General features: G+C 37.6%; 1 protein-coding gene across 1 annotated transcript in view; it reads left to right on the top strand.

The window, feature by feature from the left end:
* Positions 1 to 4366, top strand: part of PPARG (peroxisome proliferator activated receptor gamma) — a 61040-nt gene extending 56674 nt beyond the window's left edge. Inside the window, exon 7 of the mRNA XM_040569351.1 lies at positions 1080 to 4366. Within this exon, the coding sequence (XP_040425285.1) occupies positions 1080 to 1327 (248 nt within the window). The 3' untranslated portion in view covers positions 1328 to 4366. The remainder of the gene's footprint in view (positions 1 to 1079) is intronic.
* The last annotated feature ends 15600 nt before the right edge of the window (positions 4367 to 19966 follow it).

The raw sequence follows: 19966 nt of genomic DNA, 5'->3' as shown, positions 1-19966 counted from the left end.
TGTTATTTAAATTATTGACTTTTTCTCATGGAATACTCTTGGTAATCAGGATGCCTTACCAGTAGATGTGAGGATTACCATATGTGAGGATATCATAATGTTAAGCAACCTTTGGTTTCATGGCTATAGAATTAAATAACTTACTTCAAGTTAGAAAAAAAAATAGAGAATTATGTTAAAGAATAATGACAACCACTTAAGAAGATACTTGGGGGCAGACAGAAATAACAGAACAGCTATTACTCTGAAAGATGATAATGGTTGATGAGGAAAGATTTGCTTCTTTTCAAATAATAAGATATGCCAAAGAAAATCCTGGACTCACAGCTGTGGCAGTGCAAGTAGCTGATTTTGGTTGTAAACATCCATCCTAGATTCCTCCTTATGGAGGAGAAGGCTCAGCTGGCATGAGCCCTGAAAAGTCATCTTCTGTACAAGCCACATCTATCAGTTTTCCACTGCCATAAGCATATGTGGCTAAACTGATGCTAAAAGCTATGATGAGATTTCTTAATAGCAACTGGAACTTGGGTGCGGAGAAGACCTGAACCTGTGATTTTTAGATTTTTTCTGGTTAGTATGACTGCATCTGTCCAGAACTGTACTCGGTCATGGAATATGTCTCTCACGAAAGTTGAATTTATGCTTTTTTTTCTTTTAATAAGTTAGCATACACGATAAAGGAAACATGCTTAATGGTAGCAACTACATGCAAATCTGCTTGAGTATATGTTGATTTTCATAAGCTGAATTACCTGGTACAGATGATTTATCTTCCAAGTATATCTCACTATTCTTTTCCACAGACACTCCAAGTTTACCGGGAAAAATGCATTTCAGTATTGTATAAACCTATCTCTGAATGCACCACAGAAATCCTTGAACAGTTTCTAAGACTAGTTTTAATACTTTAGCAAATTCTAGCAAAATCTTACAAATAAGTACATTAAGCTGTCAAACAGTTGTCAGTAAGTGTTATCTGTAAATGTTTAATATACTAAGAAATCTTTAAGAAATTAATAAACGAGATTGGTGTTTCCATATCATTCATAAATGTAAAGCTCTTTTTTTTTTTCTAGACCGCCCAGGTTTGTTAAATGTGAAGCCCATTGAAGATATACAAGACAATCTGCTGCAAGCTTTGGAGCTCCAGCTAAAACTGAATCATCCAGAGTCATCACAGCTGTTTGCCAAATTGCTTCAGAAAATGACGGACCTCAGACAGATTGTAACGGAACACGTGCAGCTGTTGCAAATAATAAAGAAAACGGAGACAGATATGAGTCTTCATCCACTCCTACAAGAAATCTATAAAGACTTGTATTAATGATGATAGTAGTTCTAATCCGCTGACATAATGTATGTTCTTCAGATTGCACTATTTCTTTGAGGGAAAACTTTGCATACCTAAGAAATTACTGTGAAACAGCATTTAAAAAAGAGAGAGCTTAGTATAGTAGATCTATTTTATGCATATTGTTTATAAAGACACATTTACAATTTACTTTTAATATTAAAAATATCTATATCATGAAATTGTTGGCAGTATTTTCAAAATTATTTTTTTTTAACTATCTTATTTCTTAAAATTGCTTGTCCAGTATGATTGCTTCACTGCTTCACTGAAGTTGGTTAAGCATGCAGTTAAATTTTCAACTTAAAAATAAAAATCTTTCTCCTTAAACATTTCTAGGGAAATATTTTAAGTATTATGTTTGATTCTGTGCTCCCAAGGCAGCAGCAAAATAACAGTAAAATTGAATCACAGATTAGTGAAACTTCCTGTGAGACCTTAAAAGTTAGACAAGTCAGGTCTGATAATATTTGTGCCTACCATAATATAATTTTACACTGATACAGCTCTTTAGAAAGGTCTTTGTGTAAGCAAGAATTAGGCCCATCATTTGTGGGCAAACCCAAAAACCAAAAACTTGACCCCGTTTCAAAAATCGAGTAAGGAAAGAATATCCACTGCTCATTAGGAAGCAGTCTTGTCGATAACTCTGCTCATGCAATTCCGAGGCAGGTGAGCAGCAGCCTGCGCGGAGGCACTGTGCAGCTGCCTCCCCATGGCCTGCAGTGCATGTGCCACAGCAGCTAGTGCTAATGCAGCCTTCAGCCACTGTCTGTAGTTGGAATGTGTTAATACCACTTGGCCTGAGACCTTCCCAAATTATTTGATGAACTAGCACTGAAAAACATCTTCAGCCAAAATGTCACGTAAAATTGGAATAGAGTGACTCCTCTTAAACAAAAGCAAGGTTTGAATTCATTCTTGAAAACATTAACCTGTAATGGAAACCCTACTATGTTAGTTTGACTTGAACTATCATTATTTATCACCAGGAACAAGAATGCTTTGAGATATTCACTGCTGTTAAGATTGGTAATTTTCTTATATATATTGCCCTATAATGTCATCTAAGATTTCCACTGGGAGCAAAGCATAGGAGAGTGAGTAAATCAATCTTCTTTTGGTATTCTCAGTGCAGTTGAGAGATTCCCTTAGATTCACAGGTACTGTGGCCACATTTACTGTTTGTGAATGTGACCGTTGAGAAAGTCAAGCAGGTGTGGTCCACACTGGGGGACCTGGAGAGGGAATTTTGAAAAAAAAAAGCCTCTGATTGTAACATACATTATTGAAGCAAGATGCGGTCCTCAACTGAATACCGTTAGTTTCCCCGCAAGGTCCAGATTTTATTTATGTAGCAAAAAGTGTGCCTTCAACTTAGTTAGACAAGTTCAGTGGTGATATATAAGTGGCCCAAAAGGAAATGTAAGTGGGAATATGTGAGTAGACTTGATGTTCAGTGAGTCCAAATTGGCCTTACTCCCAGTGTGGACCTTAGAATCTAAGTTGGTGCAAATTATGCAATATAGAGGCTGGCAGAGTTAAATATTAAAATAAATCCTTATGCTCGTGCCTTATGTACCTGAAAATATTTCCTACTACTTGTTTCAGATAACCCCTGGGCCTATGGTCAGTAGTAAGCATTATGCCCACCAGGAAGTGTTTGGAGAATTGGATCATTCAGCCTCAAGGTTTAAAACCCACAGATGAAATTGCAGAGAGATGAAGTCAGTGTGAGGCTAAAGTGAGCAGCTTTGATCTTCACTAAGCTCGCAATGAGTTCATCTCAGGTAACTTAGGAAAGATTGCCCTAAAGCAAATGGAATGTTGCATGTTAATGATGCTCAGGATTGCATGTTTCCTGCACATTTCAAGATAGGCACATTGTGCTAGCTGAGCATCAGATTCTGACAGGAATTACATGCACACTAATTTATGATTGTTACAATTCTAAAGAAAGTATTCTCTCTCTTATAAATCTGTTTTCCACTGGACACTGGACATTTGAAGTTTTGCCATCTACCACTCAGTGGGAGAACCTCTATTTAATTAGACTTCACCCCCTGGATAGCAGAATGTGCCAGAGACTGACTGGTAATGAGATGGACCACAGCTCCAATACTGCATTCCTACAATAGTCCTAATAATAATTCCTAATAATATACACTGCAAAATTTATTAACCCGAGACTGCATTTCTTACACAATCCAATTTCACATCAGCATCACTAGAAATGAGATATCAGAATTAGATTTAAATAAAGAGGAATTCTAGGGCATGTTCTTACATAAGTAATATTAAATATTATTTGCAAAGGACAGTGGAAGAGATGCATTGACAATAAAATTTACTTCATGACTGTTACAAGAAGAACTTCTGTATATCTTAATTCTATTTTATTGCAAGTGGTAATATTTTTGAAAGTAGCAGTTTAGCAGTGGCACTGCTTAAGGATTTCAGTCCAATATGGACATATACAATGCATATATTTTGAGAGTGGTAGGGTAATGGTCTAAAGAAAAAAAGAGAAGGCAGATTTGCAGGAACAGGTGTTATCCTTTATTATTTTGAAGGCACTGAATGCCCAAAAGTCTATACTTTTCATTCAACTGTATAAGCTGCTTTAATAAAATATATTGTTCTCCCTACATCCTGGCTTCTCTTACATTTTGATAGTTATTCATCACGTTTTCCTCAAGCCAAGGAAAATGTTAATTTTTATGTGAATTACTAATCACAGAAATGTTCTGATTCTAAGCAGTTACATCATGGTTAGGAAGTTTTGCCTAAAATACTTTTCTACAAGAATAGGTCTTAAGGGAAAAATGTTAATTTAATGGACAATTGCTATGTACTAATTTAGAACAAATGACTGTTATGAGGATATGAAAACATTTTCTCAAAAAATAGTGTTTTCTCTTGTGAATTATATTCAGAATTTTGATCTAATTGTAAATACTTTTTGTTTCTATGGGATTTTATTTATTAAAAACAAAAAACTTGCTAATGGAAGTTTATAAGTAGGTTGTAATATTTTCAGACTCTCTGGAGTTTTGGTTAGAGTGGGCCATGCCATGAATGAACAATTTGGTTTTTTGATCTTCAGTGCTACTAAAAACATTGAGCAACTCAAAAATAGAAACAGCTGGTATATGCCTTTCTTTGAAGAACTTCATTTTCCTTGTGTTTTACTGTCCTTCCTTAGTCATCTGCTCACAACATAGTAACATCTTAGAGATGATGGGCTGAGTGGGATACTGGTACCTTTCCAGAGGTTTTACAACTTCTGAGCTTTCAGTCTTATATTTTACTGACAGGCTTTTTCAGTAGAAAAAAGCTGGAGGCAAATCATGTCTAGAGAAAGTCATTGGGTATACCTGCACATATCCAGCAACTATCTGCCTGTTTCCCTCACTATGTCAAGCATCAGCTAGTCAACAAAATGTTTCTTGCAGAAGCATAAAGTTCGCCATCTAACAGGAAACATGAGAGCTTCTTCAGACAACGCGCACTGGTCACCATTACTCTAGAATATATTGCTGTGAATTTCAGAAAATGAAAATTCAGATGAGACAAAAACATTCCCAGCGAGACCATTATTATTGCAAAGGCAGTTAAGACCATTTTAATCACCGCTTCTATAACAGCAATGAAAAACTACTTACCCTACTAATGCAGGTAGCTAACTGTCTTTCAGCACTGCATGAAAGGAAGCAGTGAGTTGTGTGATATTAACATAATCTTTTCCTAACATAGGCAGCCCTTCAGTAGTCTAAAATACTGAAACCTAGAAAATGGACTTCCTGATAAGTGTTGTCATGACTTGCGTTACAGAACTTCAGAATTGCCACCACAGGCCTGCCCTGCTCTATCACTTCAGCATACATGCTCTTGGTTTCAATTCACCACTGGTACAGTTAAACCCTAGGGGATCAGGATTCAATATTTGATTTGCAATTGTAAACTCTGTTCTGAAGTTGAGTACATTTTAATAGGATTTTTTTCCCTTTTAAATGTGAGTCAGTATCTCTCACTTAAATGAAGGTAACATAAACTTTGTAAACAAGCAATACAAAACTGCAGCTAGAGATTTATAGAAGGAAGGAAACAAAAACCAAACCAAACCAAAAAGAAAGGGGAAAAAAAAAAGAAAAAAAAAAAGCCTCCTGGATCAGCAGCAGCTTAATCATACACTTGTCAAATGCTTCAGCTTTTCATTCAAGCATAGGAAAAATTTATGTGCCTGTTCTTAAATCCCATTCCAACTGCCTTGCCTATGGTGTTTAAAAATCAGTTGCATAGGTGTGTCTCCAACTGCATAAATACAGCAATATCCTTTCACACTCATCAGCACTAACTAGCCCTAAGCAAGTTGGTAATTGTAGCAAAAACAATTTCTGAATTTCTGATTATTCATTTTCATATGTAGGATGTAGATATGAAATTAGTCTATGAAATTAGACTGGAGAAGTAGCTCATGTTAAATATTGCTCACCAGCTTTAAGAAAACAATCAGTAGCTAATGACTGACTCAACAAGAAAACAAAGTCAGGGAAAGATTCCAAGCCTTCAGTTGCAATATAGCAACATTATATATGTGTGTGTACACATAAGCAAGGACATGTATAACATTCATTTATAATACAGCTCCTAACCAGCGACCACTACTTACTAGTAGCTAGTAATCAGTGGGTGGAAGAACTCCAGACAGAAAATAAATTGCTACTTGCTACCTTTTTGCTCGTATACCATGTGGGTTGCCTCAAAATCCATAGCACTCATTTTCCAGTATAAAAGGAGTATTTAAATGTAAGTACTTTGCTTCTGGTTAATCCTGCATTGCCATCTGGCCCTCTATTTCATCAGTTGCTTCTGCCACACTCCTACTTTCAAAGCTATATAAATTCAGCTTGATATCTACTCAGCATGTGAGCTGGTGTTTGCTAAATATTTGCTGAAGTCCCAGTGTAGAGATGGAAACTGCTATGAGCAACTGCATCTCAGGATATAGAGACAGTGTAATTTCACTAGGTCTGCTCATTTTTCAGACCTGGCAAAAATGTACTCCGTTTCAAGGACTATACAGAGTATCCCTGTTTACGGTACCCCACTATCTGGACCTTAGTGTTCTGTATGAAAGCTGCGGCTTGTGAAGATACCAACTCTTTTTTCCAACACATGCAGTATGTAATCTGTGAAACGTATCCTAATCATACTTGTTTGTATGCAAGGCACCTAAAGTTCCTAAATGAGATTAGAGAGCCCTGCTATGCGTGGCCTTATAGAGACCAACACCGTTCCAAGTTGCTTACACACCAAGACAAGGCAGGCAAAGGAAAGAAGCAGCATGGAAATTTTATGCTGCCCTATTCAGGATCCACAGATGAGAAACAATACTTGGATCAGTACCCAGCCCCACAGCTCAGGCTGCTTCTTACAGACTTCTACATTTATACTTTGCACCAGCCAATTGCATTATGAGACTGTGTTTGCAGGTTAAACAAAGAAAACAGAGTATATACATTGATTGATAGGCTCCCAAAACTTGAAGTTACTTCAATTCACACTCTTTCATGACACAGGCCTTAGATGTTTGTTGTACCAAATCCTGGACTAGGTCAAAGGAAGAGCATGGTCTCTGCACTGGACCTCATCTGGATCGTACAGCAGGAATTCTCTGGGCCCTATCATGCAAGCCTCACTCAAGGCAGTAACTATTAGATCTTTGGGGTTAAATTATTTGGGACTTCTTTTAAATGTGAAACCAATTTACTTCAATAGTTTTGCAAATGTCTAAAATTAGTTCTCAACTCTCAGATGGGACAAGTTTCTAATTATGATTTTGTTAACGGAATATAACTTTCAGCTCTGCTATAGTAGAGGGCATGCATGGTAAAGCAGAAAAGCCTTAGCTGCAAAGGAACATAGCTCCTCAAGATTGTTTAAGGACTGTCTTTTTAATTATTAAGCTTCCTTATTGTGCTGGAAATGGGCAGCATTTTCATAACAGCATTGGCCAAGAGGAATATCCATTGCTCATTATATTATATGTTGTTACCCAACAAGGTTTTTTTAGTTCTGTAGAAACAGCAAGGGAAAACTGTACTCTCTAGAGGCAGGGGAGGGAAAGAGAAATACGCAGCACCATTGGTTCTCACACTGGGAAGAGCTGGCAGCGCAGGAGAAGATCTTGTCCTGCTTGCTGCAATGATGATTAAAGCATTCTGTTGTGTCAGCATATCCTCAGTTTGTTAGTGCTAACTCTCAGCTGGCCATATCCTGCCAGATTTGCAAGCAAAGCCTGCCAAGCCATCTCAACAAAAATGTAGCTTTAAATATTATAAATGATGCTGCATTTTGCTGTGGAAATGTTTCCTGAAAAGGCTGTTCCAAAACATCCTTTATTGTTGGGGGAGGGGAGCAAAAGGGGCCTGGGAGAGGGAGGAGGGAGGAAAAAGAGCTACTTTTAATAGACTTTTTTTTTTCTTTTGAGGCCAGAGATTCATTTCACATCATTCTGCAAGACCAAATGAATATTATTTTTTTTCCCAGTGACTATAAAACATTACAGTAATAATTTTGCATGTAAGTTTTGGCAACTAAGCTTGGGGTGGGAGGAAGGACAGAGGGCATCTTATTTTATAAGGGATTGCAGTGAGGGATTTTGCAATTGATCAGTTAGTAAAATCCTTTTGGAGGACATCTGTTTGCTGGCAAAGGAGATCTCTCTTCTTCCCATTATATTAAATAAAAAAATACTGCAGAGTGAAGGAGGTGGATCTCAACAAGGGCAAGGTTTGGGTTCTAGACCCCCCAAAAATGGGGTTTGGCCTGTATTTAATAACAAAAGAGTAGCTCAATGAATCCCTCTAAATTGGCTATTCTTATGAAACTTTGATTGCTAAGGCTCTTTCTTTTTGTGTATATGACCCAGAACCAAAACCATGGGATGTAATCTACATGGAGGGTTCCAAACATTCATGCAGACATGCACAGAAATTCAAAGCTATTGAAATTAAAAATTCCAAATTTTGTCCATCTGTACAGCAAGGTCCTTTTAGAGAGAACATTGTCTCACAAAATTCCTTACAGTTCGGCCTGGAAATAGAATAATTATGCAAAGAATAGCGTAGTTATAGTGTGCCTGAATCCAGGTTATTCTTGCTATCTCTTAGCTGAACCTTAATCAAAAGATCTAGTAGCTATTTAGCTTAATATTTCTGCACATATTTTGTATTTCTATTTTCTTTAGATTTCACATTTTTCCACATTTTACAAGAGTCATCGTTCACCCCACCCTACCCCCATGATTAATTCTAGGCTGATAGGCAACCAAACACATAATAGCTATGCTCTTACAGGCAAGATGCCATATTAAACAGGCTCTTCTGCATCCATTTCTTTAATTCCAGACTCTCAGACTCTCTGCCTATGCAGATTGAGGTACAAAAATTAGGTATTTGTAGTCTGTGAACCTTTATAATAAAATGGGAACAACGGTACTAAAGCTGGCTTCAAGGAAAGTTAGACTTTTAAAGTGCTTTTCTGTTGCAGAATCAATTTATGGAATAAGATTCCCCGAGTGTTATTTTTAAGCCTTACTTGCAGTCCAGTGGTAAAACATAGTGCAAATGGCTATCAGAAACAGTTTTAAGAAAAATATTAAAATTAAAACATACTAAATGCTTAGTAAATGAATCTCTTTTTGATCATGCAGCTGCTATTTAAATAACTGTAAATTTAAAAGGATAATGGAAAATTCAGTCACTGGGAGTTCTCTACCTTCGTTATTGCCTGAACTCTACAAGAGGTGATAACTGCAATTACAATTGCAAAGGTCCGGAGTCTGCTTGCAAGTATAGTTCAAAGTTAGTATAATATTGTTAAAGGCAATGGCATTATACCAAAATGAAACCACAGTGGATGAAATCATACTCAAATACAGATTTTGAAAACAAGACAGAGGTACAAAGGTGGTATGTAGGAGTTATTTGGATAGTCTAAGTTCTTAAGAGGGTAATTTTGGCACCCAGCAATAAAAATCCTGTACTCATAAAGTGAATGTTTTCTGATGTGAGCTATTTTTTGATGCCCATAAACACAACCTTTAATTTGCTCTTTGGGGAAGATTGTGAGGCACATACCTGCAAGGTGCCATATAAGTGCAATGTATTTCTACCTTGTACTACCTTACTAAACTGTCATTACGGAAGATTATACAACTTAATACATATATGATGGGGAAGGAAAGAATGGGCTGTAAAGTACCCACTTACAATGTTTATAGGTAATCTTTCATAGATGTTCACTCTTCACTGAATTTTCTGTTTGTACATAGTAAAGCTGTATATGTTAAGCAATATGAAGCCTGGAATGTAATTAACCAACTTATATAGAGTTTGGTCCAAAACCTTCTGAATCCAAGGAAAAATCTCCAAAACTGTGACCAGGTCTAGAATGTAGTAGTTGGTCTTGTTTGGAGAAAAATCACATTTGTATTATATATGATATGAGCTAAGTGCTTATGGTTTAGATTCTAGCAGCTCTCAATCAGACAAGAATTGGAGCTTAGTAGAAGGGACATGGGTTGTTCTATGCCAGTTGGCTTCAGTGCTTAAGAACTGGACATATTCAGTTCACTAATATAATCACATCTTCAGTCTCCTTTGGATGTTTCCTCATCTCACATCCCATTTTGCATTTTCATCCAGATCAGCTCTCCTGAGCACTGGGAAGTGTCTGCTAGCAAAGGAGAAGAGGCAATACAAAAGAACTCCAGGTGTAAAACTTGTTTGAATATTCCTGTCTCTACTCTGCTCTACTACATTTCTGTTTACAAAAGTGCTTCTGCCGGCACAGTCTTAGTGAAATCACCTTTCAACCAGGACTACTTGTAGAATCAGCCTCCAGAGAATGAAATATAATAATGAATGAGTTTCAGGTCCTTGACCATTACCACTCGCTCTTCAGTAATTCATAAAGCAATACTTACAGTGCCAGCAGGACAGAGTAGGCCTACAGAGCAAACCTTCACGAGAGTTGTAGCAGAAGCATTCTTTAGAATCCATGTTGCTCTTTAGTATTGTGTACACTGCCTCCCAAACTGAACCACAACCCATTGCAGACAGTCAAATTGCTCACAAATGGTACTCCTCATTATACGGTCAAGTGTGAGGAGTTTGGGTACTGTCTGAGTACTGTGTGGGCCCAAAGTGAACAGGATTCAATCCCAAATGAAAGACTGGGAATATCTGTCCCAAATATGCAGAAAAGACACTTACAAAGATGAGTTAATGCAAAGATTTTTAAAAAATAAAATAGACATTAAAAACAGTGAAAATGGACAGTCAGTGTCGCTACTACCCATTTTGAAGCAATACATCCATGGTCCATAATCAGCACAATGTGAATCTCTTGCCAGCACTCTGCTATCTCTAGCTTGGGCCAACTGGTTGTTTTGCAGTGACTGAGACATTTCCTTCTGTACCAGTAAGAAACCCCTAACTTCCACTTGCAGGAATATGAAGATTCAGTTGTTGGCATTATTCAGAAAAGAGGGAGAGAGGTGATTTTATTGTACAAAGGAGTGTGTCCAACTGCTTTTCCTACTTCATATCTTTTCATAACGAAGTAGCTGCACAAGGAGCTGACTCTCAGTGCTAGCTAGAGGACAGCTTGTGGCTGTTGTGGCTGCTGCTGCACCCCAGATCCTTCCCATTGTCCCCAGTTCCTGTTCCCTGCATCCGTCCTGTGCCCTTGCTGGGTGTGAGTGTCTGTCTTGCTTAGAGTTATGATAGTTTGGTTAGCAGCCAAGGGGCTGAGAATACAAATTATAATAGTATTTCCTTCCCCAGAAACCATTGTGCCAGGGGATGAGAGCTATGCAGACCCAGCTGTTCCTGCCTTCTGCAGCTATCCTGAGGTCAATGGCAACCTTAAGGCATCTCAGGAAGGAGCATCTTGCCAATTCCATACAGCAGCAAACCTCTCCAACAGCTCTGAATGCGGGAAAACTGAGAACTTACAGGCAGTTTTCCTGCTGAGTATGAATACGTGATCAAGATGTCAAAAAAATGATCACAGTGGGGCAGAAAGCAAGAAGTGCATTTCTGCATAAGCAAATATAAATGTAAGCTACAAAATGAACTTCTAGTCTGCACTGGAACAAATATGAGACTGTTCACAAATTCCATGACTATATCAAGAAAAGCCCTTGATCTAGAAATATTTCCCTGTGTGGACAGTTGCCTGGCATGGGTGAAAACCCAGGTTCAGACTTCTTGTGCCATTGTACTGGAATCTAGTTTTCCTCAGCTCTGGCAGAGATCTTAGCCATTGCAGTAAGGTTCTCTATTTTTATTTTTATTTTTCCTGATGGATCTCTTCTACTTTGCATAAATAAATAAGAATTGAAAGTTACATCCCTCATCTGGAGAGTAGTGCAGGGATTTGAAACATTTGTTCCTTGCATTACAGGTGAGTGCTTTAGCTCATTAGCCTTTTGTTGTCCCTTGCCTGATCTTTCTCCATCTCTGCTCTGTATTTACTCTAATGAATACACAGTCTGGAATTCAGAAATGCTGAGCAACAAGCAACTTGACTCTAAATACTTATATATAGATTTAAGAGCCTAACTTTAGGCAGTGGTTTTGAAATTCTTGTGCAATTCACATTGTGAGATAGTGTAGGGACAGTAGCGTGTCTAGGAGACACTTACAACAAACATTCTCCTTTACATTATAAACAAGCCTTAAATAAGTAGTGGATGGAGCTGTTACCCAATCTGTTGTTTTGTTGTTGTTGTTGTTTTTAATTTATTTTTTTTTAAAAAAAAAAGGACATTCCAAAGTACCCTACAGATTTTTGGAAAAATGTCTTGTGAACTATATTTTCTTTTCAGTAAAATGACAACAACAACAAAATGAATGGGTCCCATGTTACAGATCAGACAATGTTTCTTAACAGGGTTTTAAAGCTTGTTGTTACACAAATGCAATTCCACTGCCAAGAGTAAGTTAATATATTCTTGGCATGCTTGGTAAGTCTTAAATCACAGACAGTGGGTACATTCTGCTTGATGTCCAGAGGAAGAAAACTTCACTTGGATAGCTGCATGGTAAAGAACTTCTTATTCAAAATCCAATTCTACAATGCTCACACACAGAAGACCTCCTCAAGCACAGTAGGCATTTTGCATATGTTAGGACCGCAGGGCACAAGAATGTTGTTGTATGATTATATCTTCTGATTTTCTTAGAAATTACCCCAGCTGCGTTTTAATGCTTCTTCTATAATTTGAAATGAGTAATTGCACAATGGATTAAGAATCCAACATGTTTTATTGGGCCTTTAATATGTCTTTCAAATGTGGTTTCGAAGATAAAATCTCAGTCTCCAAATTGCACCTTTACCAAAGAAAACATGTTGCTATATTCAGACCGTTCTCAGCTCTCAGGTTTTACAACAGTATGCATGACCAATCCAATAGAGAAGGTTTGTTCAGGAGTGGTCTTTCTACAAACAGCTTAAAATGCCTTACAACAATCAGTACCAGCAAGATTAATTTTACTGATTGGGAGAAGCTGGTGCATTGGGCTTGGAGGTAAGTGATTAGCCTGAGATCATGCAGAAAGCCAGTTACATACTAAGCCTCATTGTCAGTTGCCTGTTACAGTACATTCAGCAGTATTCCTCCAACTTTTTCAGAGGAAAGCTCCACTGGCCATCTTATAAAGCACAACCAGAAATATTTTAAATTACAGATAAGAAAACTAAGCTAGGACTGTTACGTTAAACTTCATTTCCCCAATTGTGTGTTTTCTTGCAAGTGAGCTACTCTTTTTTTTTTTTTTCCTAGTGGTTTTGTGTGCTGCTGTCTCATGTCTCATAGAAGAGCAAGAGTGGCTAGACAACATGTGAAGAAGCACTACACTAGATTACCTCAGGTCAGTGTAGTTGTTCAATAAACATTAAACCAAGGTGAAACTATCTAATGATACATTCTCTAACCAATGTAGTGCATCTAGGTAATGGTTTAGAGTGTATCACTGGAGTTGACTTTGATAGGACAATATTACCAAGAAGAGGAAATGACAGAAGACAATGAAAAAGATTAATTGTTCAATGTATTCTTTGCTTAAGTCTTCACAGTAGAAGGTTAATTCCTAACAGATGCATAGACCAATTAAAACTAGCAACAAACTGGAGTATTGAGAGTAAGAAAAGAATAGGTTAAATATGTTCAGCTGGGCTAGATATATTCAAATTAGCAAGCTGTAAGGAAATTTACCCTGGTGTATTGAAGGAAATAGCTGAAACAATCTGAACCATTAAATGATTATCATTAAGAACCCATGGATCATGGAAAACAAGTCTCAAAGGACTTAAGAAAGACAGTTTTTTTCTGTTTTTTTTTTTCTTCTTTCCTTCTTAAAGGAAAAAGAAAGGAGCAGAAGAATTATAGATTAGCCAAGCTTCAAATTCCCAACTGGTTACTGATTTCTTATTTGAATTTTTGCTGTTTGATCAATCTTAGAGCATCCAGCCAATAGCAAAATAATAAGGAGTCCATATGTTTTTGTCAAGAGTAAAGTCATGCCACATTAATTTAATTTCTTCTTTTTAAAAGAATAAAGAGGAAGCAGTAGATGTGCTATAGCATGACTTTGCACAATTGAATGTAACATTCATATAAACAAGCTAGTGAAGCACTGGAAAGTGAAGCTATTATGAGTGCAAAAATGGGTGAAAATGTATTTCTCAATAGTTTTCCATGAAAAGAGAAATCATACCAGCTGAGTTGCACAGCAGTTTTTCTGGGTAGCATATGTTTTAAACTTTTCCTTAATTATTAGGATAATAGAATAAACAGTGCACTTAGAACATTTTAAAATCAGATCACAATAAGGGGACTTTAGTGTTCTGGAATACAAGATTTTAATTCAGCCTGATCTTCAGCTATTGGAATAAGTGTCTGGAATCAATACAGTGAGATTCAGCAAACACAAATGTGAAGTTTTACCTGTACAAGAGAAAATTTAATATGCCATTAAAAATTGTGAAATAATTGGCAATGTAACAGTGCAACATGGCACGAGCATCTGGATAAAGCAAATCATGATCCCAATACACAATAGTATTACTTTGCTGTTGCTAAAAAACAGCAGGCACTACTTGGTAGCCAAAACATCTGTTTGGCTGACAACTGATTCTTACCATCATTATCAATGATTATCATGCCCTTGCCCTGAGTTTGATGGCACAGTCCTCTAATGACTGAAACAGAGATAATAGGAAAGGGGGAGTAGGGAAAAAAAAAAAAAAAGAAAAAAAAAACTTATTTCATTCCTCATATAGGATATGTATTTCTTTTTAGAGGGAGACCTTGTTTCTTGGTGAGAAAAGCCATTCTCCCAAGACAGTGGTAAACAAGCCTCTAATATAGTGACTGTAGTCTTTTCTTGATGGCATTTCAAACTTATCTATGTCAACACTGGCTGACAGTGTATGCTTCAAATCCAGGATATACTTTAGAGACAGCAACGCTCTTTCGAAAGACATTTTGAAACCAGACAATTGTATTAATCTGTCTCTCCCTCTCTAATAGACGCTTAAACTAACCAACCTCTCGCGCACAGTCTACTGTTCCCACGAATTGCTGGAGAGAGAGGACTTGATGTTCCCCAGTTCAAGAAAAAGCCTCAGGAAATTGCAAAAAGTCCTAAAAAGCCGCAGTTTGTTTTCATAACATTCTTTCCCTTTTACAGAAGTAATAGATATTTTTTAACATTCTCTCTGATATTTCAGGAGTTAATGGCCAGTAATGATCTAAAAACTGCAGAAAAAAAAAAACAACTAAGGCACAAAGAAAGATGGCTTGGCTAATTATCAGGGCTTCATTTATGTATGAAAAAAGAATGAGTAAGTTAATGTGTAAGTTAGACCAAAGTGTTTCAGATTTTATTATTTTATTTTATTTTATTTGTCAGCATCTGTTCCTGGTGGATTTCTAGGTCCTCTCTAGGTCCTCTCTTCTAGCCTTTTACAAAGGCAAAATATGCATGGGTGGACTTCATATTACTTAAGACTGCCTAAAAGCCAGGCATCCAACAAGTCTTGTTCTACAAAGCTGGGAGTTCAACTTAGCACAATCTTCTGCAAAGATCATTGTCTCAAGCTGTGATATGGCTTGCACTCAGGAGATGCTGCTTCTGTAGACAGGGCAACTTTTAGATGGCTAAATAAAAATGAGACAAAATCATGGCCTATAATATGCTCTACATTATTGTGACACCCTATGTCATTGTTCCAGTCATATAAAGAAGGTTTCTTTTTCTCATGTATTATATGAATTTCTAAAGGTGTCCACTACTATAAATAATATTGAATATCCATGGAACCTAGCAAAGCTGGTGTAATTAGTTCCCTCTTCAATTTTTCTTCCTCCTCTGGTCTTCTTTTTACCTTCTTTTGTACCTGAAAGTGCCTTTGTACTTTCACATTCGTGAGACTTGTAAAATAACCAGGACATAAGTATTTTGAGTCAGGCAAAGGAAACTTGAGACACAAAAAATGTTGGGTTTGTCTGAAAAATCTGAAATTTTACTCTAATCCCCTCCACTTGCTGTAATTGTATATACTTCACCACCTACTAGGATGTGATTACCAAGATTGTTTCCAAGTCTTCAGGGTGCTCAAGTGCTGCAATTATTTCATTTCACTGAAGGCTGTTATCACTGGCTTCTTCTAAGGACCTTGGCACAGCTTTGCTGAATGAGCTGAGAGATTTACTTTATAGAATATATGCTCAGTCCTAAACAGTGCTGAGCTTCTTTGAAGGGGATCTATGTCATTCATTTGCACTATATGCACATGAAGGTGTTAAAGGGCATTTAGTGTCTTTCAGAAAAAGTTTAATTGCAGGATCAAGTTCTCAATCATCCTAAATTGGAATTTAGAGGTCTTTGTGTTAATCTTTGTGTAATCTGGAAATCATTGTAAGAGGAACAGTTTGTAAGAATTTGTAATACAGGTGTGATAATGTTTCTCTTAAGATTCAAGAGGGGTTCAGATTTACCTTTTCAAAAACCACGGTCCTGTCTTGCCTGGGAGCCTATTTCAGAATGCACTGGGCATGTTACGGGAGCCCCTCCCAAAATGTTGGGTGCTTAGAACTATCTGTTCCGGGTGACAGTTCTCCTCTTTGTTTTCAGCTGTTGCATTTTATTATTAGAGGACAAGCAATATGTTAAATACTTTCTTAATGTTTGTTTCTATTAGGCAATTGTATTTGCCATGGGGATAATACGCAATCAGGGCTGGAAGAATCAGCAATGTTTGCAAGCTGCTTGTTGCATGGGTGAGGTGAAAATTTTTGAGTGGGTGCATCCAAGAACAAAAGGAGAAGGGTCTGCAAGGCAATCTTTCCATTTAAATGTGGCCCAAGTATTCAAATGTAGCAGAAAGTACAAAACACTTTTAACAGATTGAATTGAGCAACAGGTTGTCATGTGATCCTCTCCTACTGCTGATGTAACTAGTGCTACTATGCTTATCCCCATAAATTAACTAGTTATTTATTAATAACTTCCAAAGACGGAAATGATTATTCTCTATGCATGTCCATACTATTCTCATTAGCAAAAGCTTATCCACTGAAAGAAACAGCTTACTAAGTAAATGTCCTCACCAATGCCCTATGATAACAGGAGCAACAAGTTAATTGTGTTTCATCAGTGTGTTTCCTTTATTTAGCTTAAATGTGTTGGGTTTTTTCCATTTCACTGGCAACAGCATTTTTCAGATCTGTAGCTGCCTACAAAGGCTGCAAACCCCACCTTTGAGACAACAAATAGACTTAACTGTGTGTTTAACTTCCTGTGTGAATGTGCAATTTACAAATTTGCTCATAAAAAGCAAGAGATTTTGCAGGAGCACAGCCTACACCTGCTATTGTACAACAGCATCTGTTACACAAAGCTTTATATATATGACCCCAAATAAACCTGATTCAGAAAAAAAGGAAACTATACCAAAATGCTCCTCTACAGCAGTCACTCTTTCAGATACTTTTGCTGTCTACCTCTATTTTTTTCCTCCACGCTACCAGGAATAGTTCGAGTCTCTCAGTTCCTGCATTGGAAAAGCAGAATGGATTATCTGATCTCTTGGCCCCTTCTAGCACTATTGTTCTATTTGTCTGTTTCAAACTGTGATATTCAAGACCTTCTCCAACCCCTCCAAACAAACTTTCCTTAAACTGCAACTTCTAGCCTTGAGGCCCTCAGCGCTCTTTACTGCTTCTCTGAATACCAGTTCTTCAGAGCTAGCAACAGCTTGATTATTAATTTTATCTGAAGTAAAAGTGGACACCAAGTAAAATACAGCCTCGCCTCAAATCCTTCATTTTACTGAACTTCTATGTCATTTTGTGCCTGTTTTAAAGTAACAGAAGATATGACAAAAACACACACTGGAATTGTTTAGCAGAGGCTGAGGGTTTGAGCCTACCAATCACCATAGATTTTCTTTGATTTAGATGATATAATTCGGTATTTAAGAGAAGAAAGAAAATATTATTAGAAAAAAAAAAAACATTCTTCTGATTAGATGCTCTCAGAAATCTGTTCCTGAAGCATATCAACGAAATCAGTGTTTATCTATTTTTCAGCTTAGTTATTTTTCCTGCTATCACCTGGCTGAAATATGTGTGCAATAACCTATAGCTGAAGTGAGCCTCCAATCTTACAATCAGCTTTTGCAGTTGCTCCCAGAAACATAATGATGTTTCATTATTGCTCCTACATTGCCCTGGGGTCTGTTACGGAATTTACTAAGACTACACATGATTGGCCAAGGTGTAATAGAAAGAAGCAGGTGGAAAAATAAAACACGATTTTAATTTCCTGCCATGTACTAACCTTTTACTATACCCAAAGCAAAAGAAGGATTTTAAACAAGATCTTACTTTTTGTGTGTCACTTGATTGATGAACTGTTTAAGTAATTCTCACTAAATGTATTTAAAACATATTTTTCCCTGCCACAACATGCTCTTGGATTTCTTCTCTGGGAACTTGTGTTTACAGAGCTTTGCAAAGCATAAGTGCTGGAGCTGAGTTAGCAAAATTCCTGGCTTGCTTGTGTAGGATTGGGCATATAGACAAAATAGTGGAGTGACAAACTGTAAGCAGAGCACCACTGCTTCAGTTCTGCCAGATTGATAGCAGTGGTTCACTGCCAGATGATAAAGAAATGACCGAATTATCAGCAAGAGAACTTTGTGACTTACAGACTGTACTGGTGCCTGATTATTACTCCAGCTGGGGAATACAGAATTGGGTAAATGTCTAACTACAGCAGAATCAAACCAAACCACTTGACACTGACCTAGAGAAGCAGGACATCTAGAAGGAGTCACTGACTGATTAACTGAAGAGCAAATGCCGTGCTAAAGCAGAGAGCACAGAGTGAATAGAATGGCCTATTTCTGTGTTTTTGACTGCACTGTACCACTCTGTATTTAACTAAGGTCAGCCACGGTCCTGTGCCAATTCTGAAACAAGCAATGCAGAAAGGGGCATTACCCTCCCACCCCCCAAAAATTATCTGATGGTTGTTTCCAACAGGTGAACCCTCATCCACTGTGCCCACAGTCGTGTCACCAATGTGGCCAATATCCCTTCCTTCATCAGTAGTTCTGCAGAAAACAAGGTGAACCCTCAGAGCAAAATACTGCTTGGACCTTGTATCCACACATGAGCATTTCATCTCTGGTTAGCTGACTGCCCATTAACTCGAAGTAGATAATCCCATTATAAAATCTTGTTTGGACACTCCCAAGCATTTGTTCCAGACTACAAATGTGTAAGCTTTTCTCCTTGCTCTGACCCTGTTTGCAGCAGAATATCACCCCATGCACATCTACTGTAAAAAATCTCAATCCTACTGCATTTTTTTACTTTGTTCACAAGTGCAAGGTGCGTGCAGCTTTTCACAGGCATGACATTCTCTCCTCCAGCCTGAGTGAAAGCATATTGTATTGTTTCACAGATTGCTTCCTTAAGCAAAACTCGTGAGGGAGAATTGCTTTGCATCTAAACATAATGTCCTTATGGTAAGAAAAAAATAGCGAAACAGAAGCACTTTTAATAAAAGTAAAGTGCTGCTTTTATTCACTGTTAGAAAAATTTCTTCTCCTTGAAGGATGGAGTGCTTTGTGACAAATGTCTCATTCTTCTTTCATTTTTAATCCAAATTCCCAGCTGTAATTGGTCCCAGGTCACATGATATTTGTTCTGCATCCTCAGATGTTAGCAGTTGTTATGAGTCATGCTCCCAGAAAGAAAGGCAACGCTGCATATTTTCTCTAAGCCAGTCAGAGTGGGGGGAAAGCTTTCAAACGCAGCAACTCGAGAGAATTCCCTTGTGCTTTCTGTGTGCAGGGAGGTAATTTTCGCACCTCTTTTCCTCACACATTAGTCAGCTAAGATTAATGGGGCAGTGGCCTTGCTTGGTTGCCGGCAATGTCCTGACAGCAGTGGAAGGGATAGCAGAGCCTGAGCTCGCGTACAGGAGAGGCAACGTGCCAGCCATCAGTGAGACAGAGCTGGAA

This window comes from Cygnus olor, chromosome 10 (genome assembly GCF_009769625.2).
Source record: "Cygnus olor isolate bCygOlo1 chromosome 10, bCygOlo1.pri.v2, whole genome shotgun sequence".
NCBI classification, from domain to species: domain Eukaryota; kingdom Metazoa; phylum Chordata; class Aves; order Anseriformes; family Anatidae; genus Cygnus; species Cygnus olor.
Note: the sequence above shows the minus strand (reverse complement) of the source record. Positions and strands in the feature narration are given on the sequence as shown.